The sequence below is a fragment of the Ranitomeya imitator genome, chromosome 4 (genome assembly GCF_032444005.1).
Source record: "Ranitomeya imitator isolate aRanImi1 chromosome 4, aRanImi1.pri, whole genome shotgun sequence".
NCBI classification, from domain to species: Eukaryota; Metazoa; Chordata; class Amphibia; order Anura; family Dendrobatidae; genus Ranitomeya; species Ranitomeya imitator.
In genome coordinates, this window is record NC_091285.1 from 636,077,519 (window position 1) to 636,090,366 (window position 12,848).

The window sequence follows — 12,848 nt, forward strand, 5'->3', positions numbered from 1 at the left end:
ATGTGATTTGGAGAGAAGATGAGCGTTTTCTTTCAACACTGATCTGCAAATCTGGATACTTGCTGAAACTTTTTAGTGATGTTATTGTGCCAGGGTTGTCTATTGATTTGTTGCACTCTGCTATGCATTAGAGGGGCGACCGTGTCAATAGCTGATGTTATAGTGGCATTGTAGATGGCAGTGGCACTGTCTGTGTCGAGTGAGGATATGGATGCCAGTGGTAGGATAGAGTCAGAGAGTGTGTGGGTGTCTAGATGTGCGAGGTTCCTGCGTGGGTGCGCATGTTGCTGGATATGGGTGACAGGTGAGGAGGACAGGAATGAGAAAGTGAGTAACATAGTAACATAGTAACATAGTTATTAAGGTTGAAGAAAGACTTTAAGTCCATCTAGTTCAACCCATAGCCTAACCTAACATGCCCTAACATGTAGATGGTGGACAAATAGAGGGAGAGGGGAGGTTGTGAAGTTAGATAGGGAGCAGAGACGGGTGAAGACCAGGTCTAATGTATGTCCTTCTGTGTGGGTGGCTGAGGAGGACCACTGAGTAAGTCCAAAAGAAGAAGTAAAGGACAGGAGTTTTGAGGCTGCTGACTGGTGGGTGTCAATGGGGATGTTGAAGTCACTCATGATGATGGTGGGAATGTCAGCAGACAGAAAGTGAAGGAGCCAGTTGGAGAATTGGTCAATAAAGGCAGTGGTCGGGCCCGGAGGTCGGTATATGACAGCCATTTGGAGGTTGTAGGGGGCGTAGATTCGGACAGAGTGGACTTCAAAAGAGGGGAGGATAGGGGAAGGTAGAGGTGGGATTGGGTTAAAGGTACAGTTGGAAGAAAGGAGAAGGCCCACTCCTCCATCATGTTTGTTGCCAGGCTGAGGAGTGAGGGTGATGTGGAGGCCACCGTAACATAGTGCATCAGGGGAGGCTGTGTCAGAGGGTGTCAGCCATGTTTCGGTGATTCCCAGAAATAAAAGATTACGAGTGGTAAAGAGGTCATGAATCACATGTAGTTTATTGCAGATGGAGTGGGCATTCCATGGTGATCCAGAGAGAGGGTGCAGGGGGTGTGGAAGTCATGGGCATGGATTTGAGGTGGGCGAGATTTCAGGTGTTTATATTGGGTTGAGAGCGATATGAGGGGGTAGTAATGGGAGGTATGAGCTGTGGGTGTCCAGGATTGGGAGATATGTTGTCAGCAGTGAGGAGAAGCAGTGAGAGACAGAGCAGGTGCGAGAAGGAGAGTGGGTGGCTTGTTTTGTGTTTTATTAGGAGAGATCTGAGGTTGAGGAGCAGATCAGCGGAGGAGGTCAGGTGGGGATGCAAAAGGGATGGAGAGATTATTACTTGGTTAGAGGGTGCTAGGGTTTGGGGATAGCGAAAGAGCGCGAGGAGTAATGGAGCCAAAACTGTTAGAGCGTATGTCAGCATGATGAGAGTAAGTGTGGTGGAAAGGGAAAGGAATTTAGTACATTTATTAACGGTGGTTAGTTGTACCTTCTGTTCACTTCTGTCTCATTTCTGGCATATTTCTGCTGTTATCCTTTTAGAGCCATCCTTATAGAGATAGACCACGGTCCAGACAGACCTGTGTCTCTGAATTTATAACAAGCTAAGTGCATATGAAATAAGCCAGGTGTGATCAGGAGGGAGGGGCAGCAGTGAGACTGGTCACAGACACAGGAGGGGATTAATTAGAAGTCAGAAGGGAAAATGCAAGGGGAAATAGATCCAAATGGAATAATAATAAATAATAATAATTTTATTTATATAGCGCCAACATATTCCGCAGCGCTTTACAAATTATAGAGGGGACTTGTACAGACAATAGACATTACAACATAACATAAATCACAGTTCAAAATAGATACCAAGAGGAGTGAGGGCCCTGCTCGCAAGCTTACAAACTATGAGGAAAAGGGGAGACACGAGAGGTGGATGGTAACAATTGCTTTAGTTATTCGGACCAGCCATAGTGTAAGGCTCGGGTGTTCATGTAAAGCTGCATGAACCAGTTAACTGCCTAAGTATGTAACAGTACAGACACAGAGGGCTATTAACTGCATAAAGTGTATGAGAACATGATATGAGGAACCTGATTATGTTTTTTTCTTTTTTTTTATGATAGGCCACACAGGGATTGTTAGGTTAATGTGTTGAGGCGGTAGGCCAATCTGAACAAATGAGTTTTTAGGGCACGCTTAAAACTGTGGGGATTGGGGATTAATCGTATTAACCTAGGTAGTGCATTCCAAAGAATCGGCGCAGCACGTGGAAAGTCTTGGAGACGGGAGTGGGAGGTTCTGATTATTGAGGATGCTAACCTGAGGTCCTTAGCGGAGCGGAGGGCACGGGTAGGGTGGTAGACTGAGACCAGAGAGGAGATGTAGGGTGGTGCTGAGACATGGAGTGCTTTGTGGATGAGGGTAGTAGTTTTGTACTGGATTCTAGAGTGGATGGGTAACTAGTGTAATGACTGGCACAAGGTAGAGGCATCGGTGTAACGGTTGGTGAGGAATATGATCCTGGCTGCAGCATTCAGGACAGATTGGAGAGGGGAGAGTTTGGTAAGAGGGAGGCCAATTAGTAGAGAGTTACAATAGTCCAGACGAGAATGAATAAGTGAAACAGTAAGAGTTTTTGCAGAGTCGAAAGTAAGAAAAGGGCGAATTCTAGAAATGTTTTTGAGATGCAGATAAGAAGAGCGAGCCAGTGATCGGATATGGTGGGTGAATGAAAGCTCGGAATCAAGGATGACCCCAAGGCAGCGGGCATGTTGCTTTGGAGTAATGGTGGAACCGCACACGGAGATGGCAATGTCAGGCAAAGGTAGGTTAGTAGAGGGAGAAAACATGAGGAGTTCAGTTTTTGAAAGGTTCAGTTTCAGATAGAGGGAGGACATGATGTTAGAGACAGAGGTAAGATAATCACTGGTGTTTTCTAAAAAGGTCGGCGTGATAACAGGAGAAGAGGTGTATAATTGTGTGTCGTCAGCATAGAGATGGTACTAGAAACCAAATCTACTGATTGTTTGTCCAATAGGGGCAGTATACAAAGAGAAGAGGAGGGGGCCTAGGAATGATCCTTGAGGAACCCCAACAGTAAGGGGAAGGTGAAAGGAGGAGGAACCAGCAAAACATACAGTGAAGGATCAGTCAGAGAGATAGGAGGAGAACCAGGAGAGAACGGTGTCCTTGAGGCCGATGGAGCGGAGCATATTGAGGAGGAGCTGATGATCCACAGTATCGAATGCTGCGGAGAGATGATGGATGATGGAAAGATAAAGCCAACTGTGTATTGGCATCAAGCAATTAAAATGAGAAATCATGCAGGGGAAAAAAACACAGTAACAGCAGCCAGCGGACATACCAGGAATAGCAGATGGATACAGGGTGAGGAAGACCAGGAAAGTTTGGTGATGGTGGATAAAACTATAAATATACAACAACTTGACAAATGAGAAGTAGAAACCCAAATAAAGCAGCTAGTGATACATCCTCTCCTCTTGTCATCATCTTAAACATTATGTTTGAGAAAAGTGTTAGGTTGTAATATCACATATAAAGGACCTCGCTACAGTATAATGGCCAAATGACGATCTATAAGGGTCAGCATCAGCAGTTAACACTCAAAAGTTATGTTGTTTCCACTGATGACACTGCAGTTGGGAAAAAAAATGGGGGGGGGGGCTGTTGCATTAACAACATTTATGACATTTTCAAAAGATAGATGATGAATATATGACTGATGGAGATATGATTGGCGAAACCCCCACTGATTAATAGAACAGATTGTCCGAACACCCCTGAGTGAATGAGGCATTAGTGGCCATGGCTTCATTAACTGCCTGTAACTCATATAGATCGTTAAAGTGGTTATTCGGGAGTATTTAATTTTTTTTGCTAGGCGCAAGTATTTAACATCACAGAGCAGTAGCTCCTCCTCCACTTTGCTATGTTTATGGGGCGTGACCACCAATGTCATACTGATTAACAGCCGACTCTTGGTAGTTAGGCAGTGGGGACTCAGCTGTCAATCAGCATGATGCCAGCAGTCACACCCCATTGATAGAACAGCCCAAAAGAGGAAGAGTTGCTCTGTTGATGTGGAGCAGCTGAATCGCTGTCAGGAGCGGTTGGATACTGATCTGAGCATGCACCAGGTAGAACAGTCAGGTAGGTAGCAACTACCTGCCTGTTAATTTTTAGGCCCTTAGTAATGAAAAAAATAGTCCTGGATAGTCCCTTTAATAGACAGATAGTGGACTAGTGGTCGCACATGCTCACTAATGCTTCATTTTCACAAAAGACTTTTGGACTATGCTTATTATTGGTGGGTGAGACCCCCAGTGACCATACTTCATGGGACATCCTTTTTAAGCAACTTAGCAGTGGACCAGATGAAAAGTATCATGGATTGAGCTTTTGGAATTTTACCACTGATTGGCTTATATTACAACTAGCTATTGAACCCGTTCTACGCCCGGGAGGCTAGCATCTATATTGGTATATGGTCTCCATCCTGGTATGTGCTGCTCCATCCTGCGTCCCCATCCTGTCATGAACTGCTCCATCCTGCATCCCCATCCTGACATGTGCTGCACCCATCCTGCACCCCCATTCTGACATGAGCTGCTCCCATCCTGCACCCCCATTCTGACATGTGCTGCTCCATCCTGCGTCCCCATCCTGTCATGTGCTGCACCCATCCTGCGCCCCCATCCTGCCATGTGTTGCACCCATCTTGCACCCCCATTCTGTCATGTGTTGCACCCATCCTGCGCCCCCATTCTGTCATGTGCTGCTTCCATCCTGCGCCCCCATTGTGACATGTGCTGCTCCCATCCTGCGCCCCCATTCTGACATGTTCTGCACACATCCTGCGCCTCCATTCTGACATGTTCTGCACCCATCTTGCGCCCCCATTCTGTCATGTGTTGCACCCATCCTGCGCCTCCATTCTGTCATTTGCTGCTCCCATCCTGTGCCCCCGTTCTGTCATGTGCTGCTCCCATCCTGCGCCCCTGTTCTGTCATGTGCTGCTCCCATCTTGCGCCCCCCATTGTGACATGTGCTGCACCCTGTTGTGTTTGCTAATGACAGGTGTTATGAAGGCAATCCAGAAACACAGTGTGCTTAGCGATCAGAGCGCACACAGTGATCTGACAAATACCCAAAAATACAAGAACGAGCTCTGAGACGTGGAAACTCTGTAGACTGCACACCTGATCCTATCCTAAACACAACTAAAAGCGGCTGTGGATTGCGCCTAACAACTACCTAGGCAACTCGGCACAGCCTAAGAAACTAGCTAGCCTGAAGATAGAAAAATAGGCCTGACTTGCCCCAGAGAAATTCCCCAAAGGAAAAGGCAGCCCCCCACATATAATGACTGTGAGTAAGATGAAAAGACAAAACGTAGGGATGAAATAGATTCAGCAAAGTGGGGCCCGATATTCTAGGACAGAGCGAGGACAGTAAAGCGAACTTTGCAGTCTACAAAAAACCCTAAAGCAAAACCACGCAAAGGGGGCAAAAAAAAACCCACCGTGCCGAACTAACGGCACGGCGGTACACCCTTTGCGTCTCAGAGCTTCCAGCAAAACAAAAGACAAGCTGGACAGAAAAAAGCAACAAAAAAACAAAAGGCACTTAGCTATACAGAGCAGCAGGTCACAGGAACAATCAGGAGAAGCTCAGATCCAACACTGAAACATTGACAAGGAGCAAGGATAGCAGCATCAGGCGGAGTTAAGTAATGAAGCAGTTAACGAGCTCACCAGAACAGCTGAGGGAGGAAGCTCAGAAGCTGCAGTACCACTTGTGACCACAGGAGTGAATTCAGCCACAGAATTCACAACAGTACCCCCCCCCTTGAGGAGGGGTCACCGAACCCTCACCAGAGCCCCCAGGCCGACCAGGATGAGCCGCATGAAAGGCACGAACAAGATCGGAAGCATGAACATCAGAGGCAAAAACCCAGGAATTATATTCCTGAGCATAACCCTTCCATTTAACCAGATACTGGAGTTTCCATCTAGAAACACGAGAATCCAAAATCTTCTCCACAATATACTCCAATTCCCCCTCCACCAAAACCGGGGCAGGAGGCTCAACAGATGGAACCATAGGTGCCACGTATCTCCGCAACAACGACCTATGGAATACATTATGTATGGAAAAGGAGTCTGCGAGGGTCAAACGAAAAGACACAGGATTGAGAACCTCAGAAATCCTATACGGACCAATAAAACGAGGTTTAAATTTAGGAGAGGAAACCTTCATAGGAATATGACGAGAAGATATCCAAACCAGATCCCCAACACGAAGTCGGGGACCCACACGGCGTCTGCGATTAGCGAAAAGTTGAGCTTTCTCCTGGGACAAGATCAAATTGTCCACTACCTGAGTCCAGATCTGCTGCAACCTATCCACCACAGAATCCACACCAGGACAGTCCGAAGACTCAACCTGTCCTGAAGAGAAACGAGGATGGAACCCAGAATTGCAAAAAAATGGAGAAACCAAGGTAGCTGAGCTGGCCCGATTATTAAGGGCGAACTCAGCCAACGGCAAAAAGGACACCCAATCATCCTGCTCGGCAGAAACAAAACATCTCAGATATGTTTCCAAGGTCTGATTGGTTCGTTCGGTCTGGCCATTAGTCTGAGGATGGAAAGCCGAGGAAAAGGATAGGTCAATGCCCATCCTACCACAAAAGGCTCGCCAAAACCTTGAAACAAACTGGGAACCTCTGTCAGAAACAATATTCTCAGGAATGCCATGCAACCGAACCACATGGTGAAAGAACAAAGGTATCAAATCAGAGGAGGAAGGCAATTTAGCCAAGGGCACCAGATGGACCATTTTAGAAAAGCGATCACAGACCACCCAAATGACTGACATCTTTTGAGAAACGGGAAGGTCAGAAATGAAATCCATCGAAATATGTGTCCAAGGCCTCTTTGGGACCGGCAAGGGCAAAAGCAACCCACTGGCACGAGAACAGCAGGGCTTAGCCCTAGCACAAATCCCACAGGACTGCACAAAAGTACGTACATCCCGTGACAGAGATGGCCACCAGAAGGATCTAGCCACTAACTCTCTGGTACCAAAGATTCCAGGATGACCAGCCAACACCGAACAATGAAGTTCAGAGATAAGTTTATTAGTCCACCTATCAGGGACGAACAGTTTCTCTGCTGGACAACGATCAGGTTTATTCGCCTGAAATTTTTGCAGCACCCGCCGCAAATCAGGGGAGATGGCAGACACAATGACTCCTTCCTTGAGGATACCCGCTGGCTCAGATAAACCCGGAGAGTCGGGCACAAAACTCCTAGACAGAGCATCCGCCTTCACATTTTTAGAGCCCGGAAGGTACGAAATCACAAAGTCGAAGCGGGCAAAAAATAACGACCAACGGGCCTGTCTAGGATTCAAGCGCTTGGCAGACTCGAGATAAGTCAAGTTCTTATGATCAGTCAATACCACCACGCGATGCTTAGCTCCTTCAAGCCAATGACGCCACTCCTCGAATGCCCACTTCATGGCCAGCAACTCTCGATTGCCCACATCATAATTACGCTCAGCGGGCGAAAACTTCCTGGAAAAGAAAGCACATGGTTTCATCACTGAGCAATCAGAACCTCTCTGTGACAAAACCGCCCCTGCTCCAATCTCAGAAGCATCAACCTCGACCTGGAACGGAAGAGAAACATCTGGCTGACACAACACAGGGGCAGAACAAAAACGACGCTTCAACTCCTGAAAAGCTTCCACAGCAGCAGAAGACCAATTAACCAAATCAGCACCCTTCTTGGTCAAATCGGTCAATGGTTTGGCAATGCTAGAAAAATTACAGATGAAGCGACGATAAAAATTAGCAAAGCCCAGGAACTTTTGCAGACTTTTCAGAGATGTCGGCTGAATCCAATCCTGGATGGCTTGGACCTTAACTGGATCCATCTCGATAGTAGAAGGGGTAAAGATGAACCCTAAAAATGAAACTTTCTGCACACCGAAGAGACACTTTGATCCCTTCACAAACAAAGAGTTAGCACGCAGGACCTGAAAAACCATTCTGACCTGCTTCACATGAGACTCCCAATCATCTGAGAAGATCAAAATGTCATCCAAGTAAACAATCAGGAATTTATCCAGATACTCACGGAAGATGTCATGCATAAAAGACTGAAACACAGATGGAGCATTGGCAAGTCCGAACGGCATCACTAGATACTCAAAATGACCCTCGGGCGTATTGAATGCAGTTTTCCATTCATCTCCTTGCCTGATTCTCACCAGATTATACGCACCACGAAGATCTATCTTAGTGAACCAACTAGCCCCCTTAATCCGAGCAAACAAGTCAGATAACAATGGCAAGGGATACTGAAATTTAACAGTGATCTTATTAAGAAGACGGTAATCAATACACGGTCTCAGCGAACCATCCTTCTTGGCTACAAAGAAGAACCCTGCTCCCAGTGGTGATGACGATGGGCGAATATGTCCCTTCTCCAGGGATTCCTTCACATAACTGCGCATAGCGGCGTGTTCGGGCACGGATAAATTAAATAATCGACCTTTAGGGAATTTACTACCAGGAATCAAATTGATAGCACAATCACAATCCCTATGCGGAGGTAGAGCATCGGACTTGGGCTCTTCAAATACATCCTGATAATCAGACAAGAACTCTGGGACCTCAGAAGGGGTGGATGACGAAATCGACAAAAATGGAACATCACCATGAACCCCCTGACAACCCCAGCTGGATACCGACATGGAATTCCAATCCAATACTGGATTATGGGTTTGTAGAAATGGCAACCCCAACACGACCACATCATGCAGATTATGCAACACCAGAAAGCGAATAACTTCCTGATGTGCAGGAGCCATGCACATAGTCAGCTGGGCCCAGTATTGAGGTTTATTCTTGGCCAAAGATGTAGCATCAATTCCTCTCAATGGAATAGGACACCGCAAAGGCTCCAAGAAAAACCCACAACGTTTAGCATAATCCAAATCCATCAGATTCAGGGCAGCGCCCGAATCCACAAACGCCATGACAGAAAACGACGACAAAGAGCATATCAAGGTAATGGACAGAAGGAATTTGGACTGTACAGTACCAATGACGGCAGACCTAGCGGACCGCTTAGTGCGCTTAGGACAATCAGAAATAGCATGAGTGGAATCACCACAGTAGAAACACAGACCATTCAGACGTCTGTATTCCTGCCGTTCAACTCTAGTCATAGTCCTATCGCACTGCATAGGCTCAGGTTTAACCTCAGGCAGTACCGCCAAATGGTGCACAGATTTACGCTCGCGCAAGCGTCGACCGATCTGAATGGCCAAAGACAAAGACTCATTCAAACCAGCAGGCATAGGAAATCCCACCATGACATCCTTAAGAGCCTCAGAGAGACCCTTTCTGAACAAAGCTGCCAGCGCAGATTCATTCCACTGAGTGAGTACTGACCATTTCCTAAATTTCTGACAATATACTTCTATATCATCCTGACCCTGGCACAAAGCCAGCAAATTTTTCTCAGCCTGATCCACTGAATTAGGCTCATCGTACAGCAATCCGAGCGCCAGGAAAAACGCATCGACACTACTCAATGCAGGGTCTCCTGGCGCAAGAGAAAATGCCCAGTCTTGAGGGTCGCCGCGCAAAAAAGAAATAATAATCAAAACCTGTTGAATAGGATTACCAGAAGAATGAGGTTTCAAGGCCAGAAATAGCTTACAATTATTTTTGAAACTTAGAAACTTAGTTCTATCTCCAAAAAACAAATCAGGAATAGGAATTCTTGGTTCTAACATAGATTTCTGATCAATAGTATCTTGAATTTTTTGTACATTTATAACGAGATTATCCATTGAAGAGCACAGACCCTGAAAATCCATGTCCACACCTGTGTCCAGAATCACCCAAATGTCTAGGGGGAAAAAAAAAAGTGAACACAGAGCAGAAAAAAAAAAAAAAAAATGATGTCAGAACTTTTTCTTTCCCTCTATTGAGAATCATTAGTTTTGGCTCCTTGTACTGTTGTGTTTGCTAATGACAGGTGTTATGAAGGCAATCCAGAAACACAGTGTGCTTAGCGATCAGAGCGCACACAGTGATCTGACAAATACCCAAAAATACAAGAACGAGCTCTGAGACGTGGAAACTCTGTAGACTGCACACCTGATCCTATCCTAAACACAACTAAAAGCGGCTGTGGATTGCGCCTAACAACTACCTAGGCAACTCGGCACAGCCTAAGAAACTAGCTAGCCTGAAGATAGAAAAATAGGCCTGACTTGCCCCAGAGAAATTCCCCAAAGGAAAAGGCAGCCCCCCACATATAATGACTGTGAGTAAGATGAAAAGACAAAACGTAGGGATGAAATAGATTCAGCAAAGTGGGGCCCGATATTCTAGGACAGAGCGAGGACAGTAAAGCGAACTTTGCAGTCTACAAAAAACCCTAAAGCAAAACCACGCAAAGGGGGCAAAAAAAAACCCACCGTGCCGAACTAACGGCACGGCGGTACACCCTTTGCATCTCAGAGCTTCCAGCAAAACAAAAGACAAGCTGGACAGAAAAAAAGCAACAAAAAAACAAAAGGCACTTAGCTATACAGAGCAGCAGGTCACAGGAACAATCAGGAGAAGCTCAGATCCAACACTGAAACATTGACAAGGAGCAAGGATAGCAGCATCAGGCGGAGTTAAGTAATGAAGCAGTTAACGAGCTCACCAGAACACCTGAGGGAGGAAGCTCAGAAGCTGCAGTACCACTTGTGACCACAGGAGTGAATTCAGCCACAGAATTCACAACAGCACCCATCCTGCGCCTCCATTCTGACATGTTCTGCACCCATCCTGCGCCTCCATTCTGTCATTTGCTGCTCCCATCCTGTGCCCCCGTTCTGTCATGTGCTGCTCCCATCCTGTGCCCCCGTTCTTTCATGTGCTGCTCCCATCCTGCGCCCCTGTTCTGTCATGTGCTGCTCCCATCCTGCGTCCGTTTTGTCATGTGCTGCTGCCATCCTGCGCCCCCGTTCTGTCATGTGCTGCTCCCATCCTGCGCCCGTTCTGTCATGTGCTGCTGCCATCCTGCGCCCCTGTTCTGTCATGTGCTGCTCCCATCCTGCGACCGTTTTGTCATGTGCTGCTGCCATCGTGCGCCCGTTCTGTCATGTGCTGTTCCCATTCTGCGCCCCCGTTCTGTCGTGTGCTGCTCCCATCCTGTGCCCCCGTTCTTTCATGTGCTGCTCCCATCCTGCGCCCCTGTTCTGTCATGTGCTGCTCCCATCCTGCGTCCGTTCTGTCATGTGCTGCTGCCATCCTGCGCCTCTGTTCTGTCATGTGCTGCTTCCATCCTGGGCCCCCGTTCTGTCATGTGCTGCTCCCATCCTGCGCCCGTTCTGTCATGTGCTGCTGCCATCCTGCGCCCCCGTTCTGTCATGTGCTGCTCCAATTCTGCGCACGTTCTGTCGTGTGCTGCTGCCATCCTGTGCCCCCGTTCTCTCATGTGATGCTCCCATCTTGCGCCCCCATTCTGTCATGTGCTGCTCCCATCCTGCGCCCCTGTTTTGTCATGTGCTGCTCCCATTCTGCGCCCCTGTTCTGTCATGTGCTGTTCCCATCCTGCGCCCGTTCTGTCATGTGCTGCTGCCATCCTGCGCCCCCGTTCTGTCATGTGCTGCTGCCATCCTGCGCCCCCGTTCTGTCATGTGCTGCTCCCATCCTGCGCCCGTTCTGTCATGTGCTGCTCCCATCCTGCGCCCGTTCTGTCATGTGCTGCTGCCATCCTGTGCCCCCGTTCTGTCATTTGCTGCTCCCATCTTGCGCCCCCATTCTGTCATGTGCTGCTCCCATCCTGCGCCCCTGTTCTGTCATGTGCTGCTCCCATCTTGCGCCCCCATTCTGTCATGTGCTGCTGCCATCCTGCGCCCCCGTTCTGTCATGTGCTGCTACCATCCTGCGCCCGTTCTGTCATGTGCTGCTGACATCCTGCGCCCGTTCTGTCATGTGGTGCTCCCATCCTGCGCCCCCGTTCTGTCATGTGCTGCTCCCATCCTGCGCCACCATTGTATTATATGCCCCCCATAAGATGCTCCATTATATATGCCCCGTATGCTGCTGCCATATATATAAAAAAAAAAATACCATACTCACCTATCGTCGCTGGGCGCCGAGTGCTGGGGGGCCTGAGCAGGTGGGGACACCGGCGCGCTGTGGGGGTCAGGTGCCGGAGTCACCGCTAGCTCAGGCCCCCCAGCACTTGCTATACTCACCTGTCTGTGCCGTTCCAGCGCTGCGCGCCGCCATCTTCCGGCTCCTCTGGCTGTGACTGTTCAGTCAGAGGGCTGCGCCGGCGCGCATTAAGCGCGTCATCGCGCCCTCTGAACTGTGAACGTCACAGCAGAGGACCCGGGAGACAGAGCCGCACGCAGCGCTGGAACGGGGGACAGGTGAATATACTTACCCTCCTGGCGGTCCCTGACTCTCCGGTGGAGATCGCGGTGTGCGTTCAGTGTTTACGCATACCGCGATCTCCTGGGAGCGTCACTCTGTGAGGCCCAGACTGCGCCGGCGCTTGCGCAGTCTATAAAGGCTTCGGACAGAGTGACGCTCCCAGCGTTATATTATAGATTCCTAAATTATGTGAAAATTAAATGTTTTCTCTCTTTGATTTATTTACAGCAACTGGGATGTGAATGAGCCCAACTATTATGCAAGTCGTGAGCACTGTGGAGAAACCAGATCAGGACCTTGGAACGATCGAAACTGTATAGATAACTTGTTTTATATTTGCAAAAAGATTACAAAATGCTGAGATC

The 12,848-nt window shown here is 48.0% G+C and overlaps 1 protein-coding gene across 1 annotated transcript in view; it reads left to right on the forward strand.

Annotated features, from left to right (window-relative positions):
• Positions 1-12,848, forward strand: part of LOC138674629 (C-type lectin domain family 17, member A-like) — a 102,432-nt gene extending 89,584 nt beyond the window's left edge. The window contains exon 15 of the mRNA XM_069762445.1: positions 12,712-12,848. Coding sequence (XP_069618546.1) covers positions 12,712-12,844 — 133 coding nt within the window. The 3' untranslated portion in view covers positions 12,845-12,848. The remainder of the gene's footprint in view (positions 1-12,711) is intronic.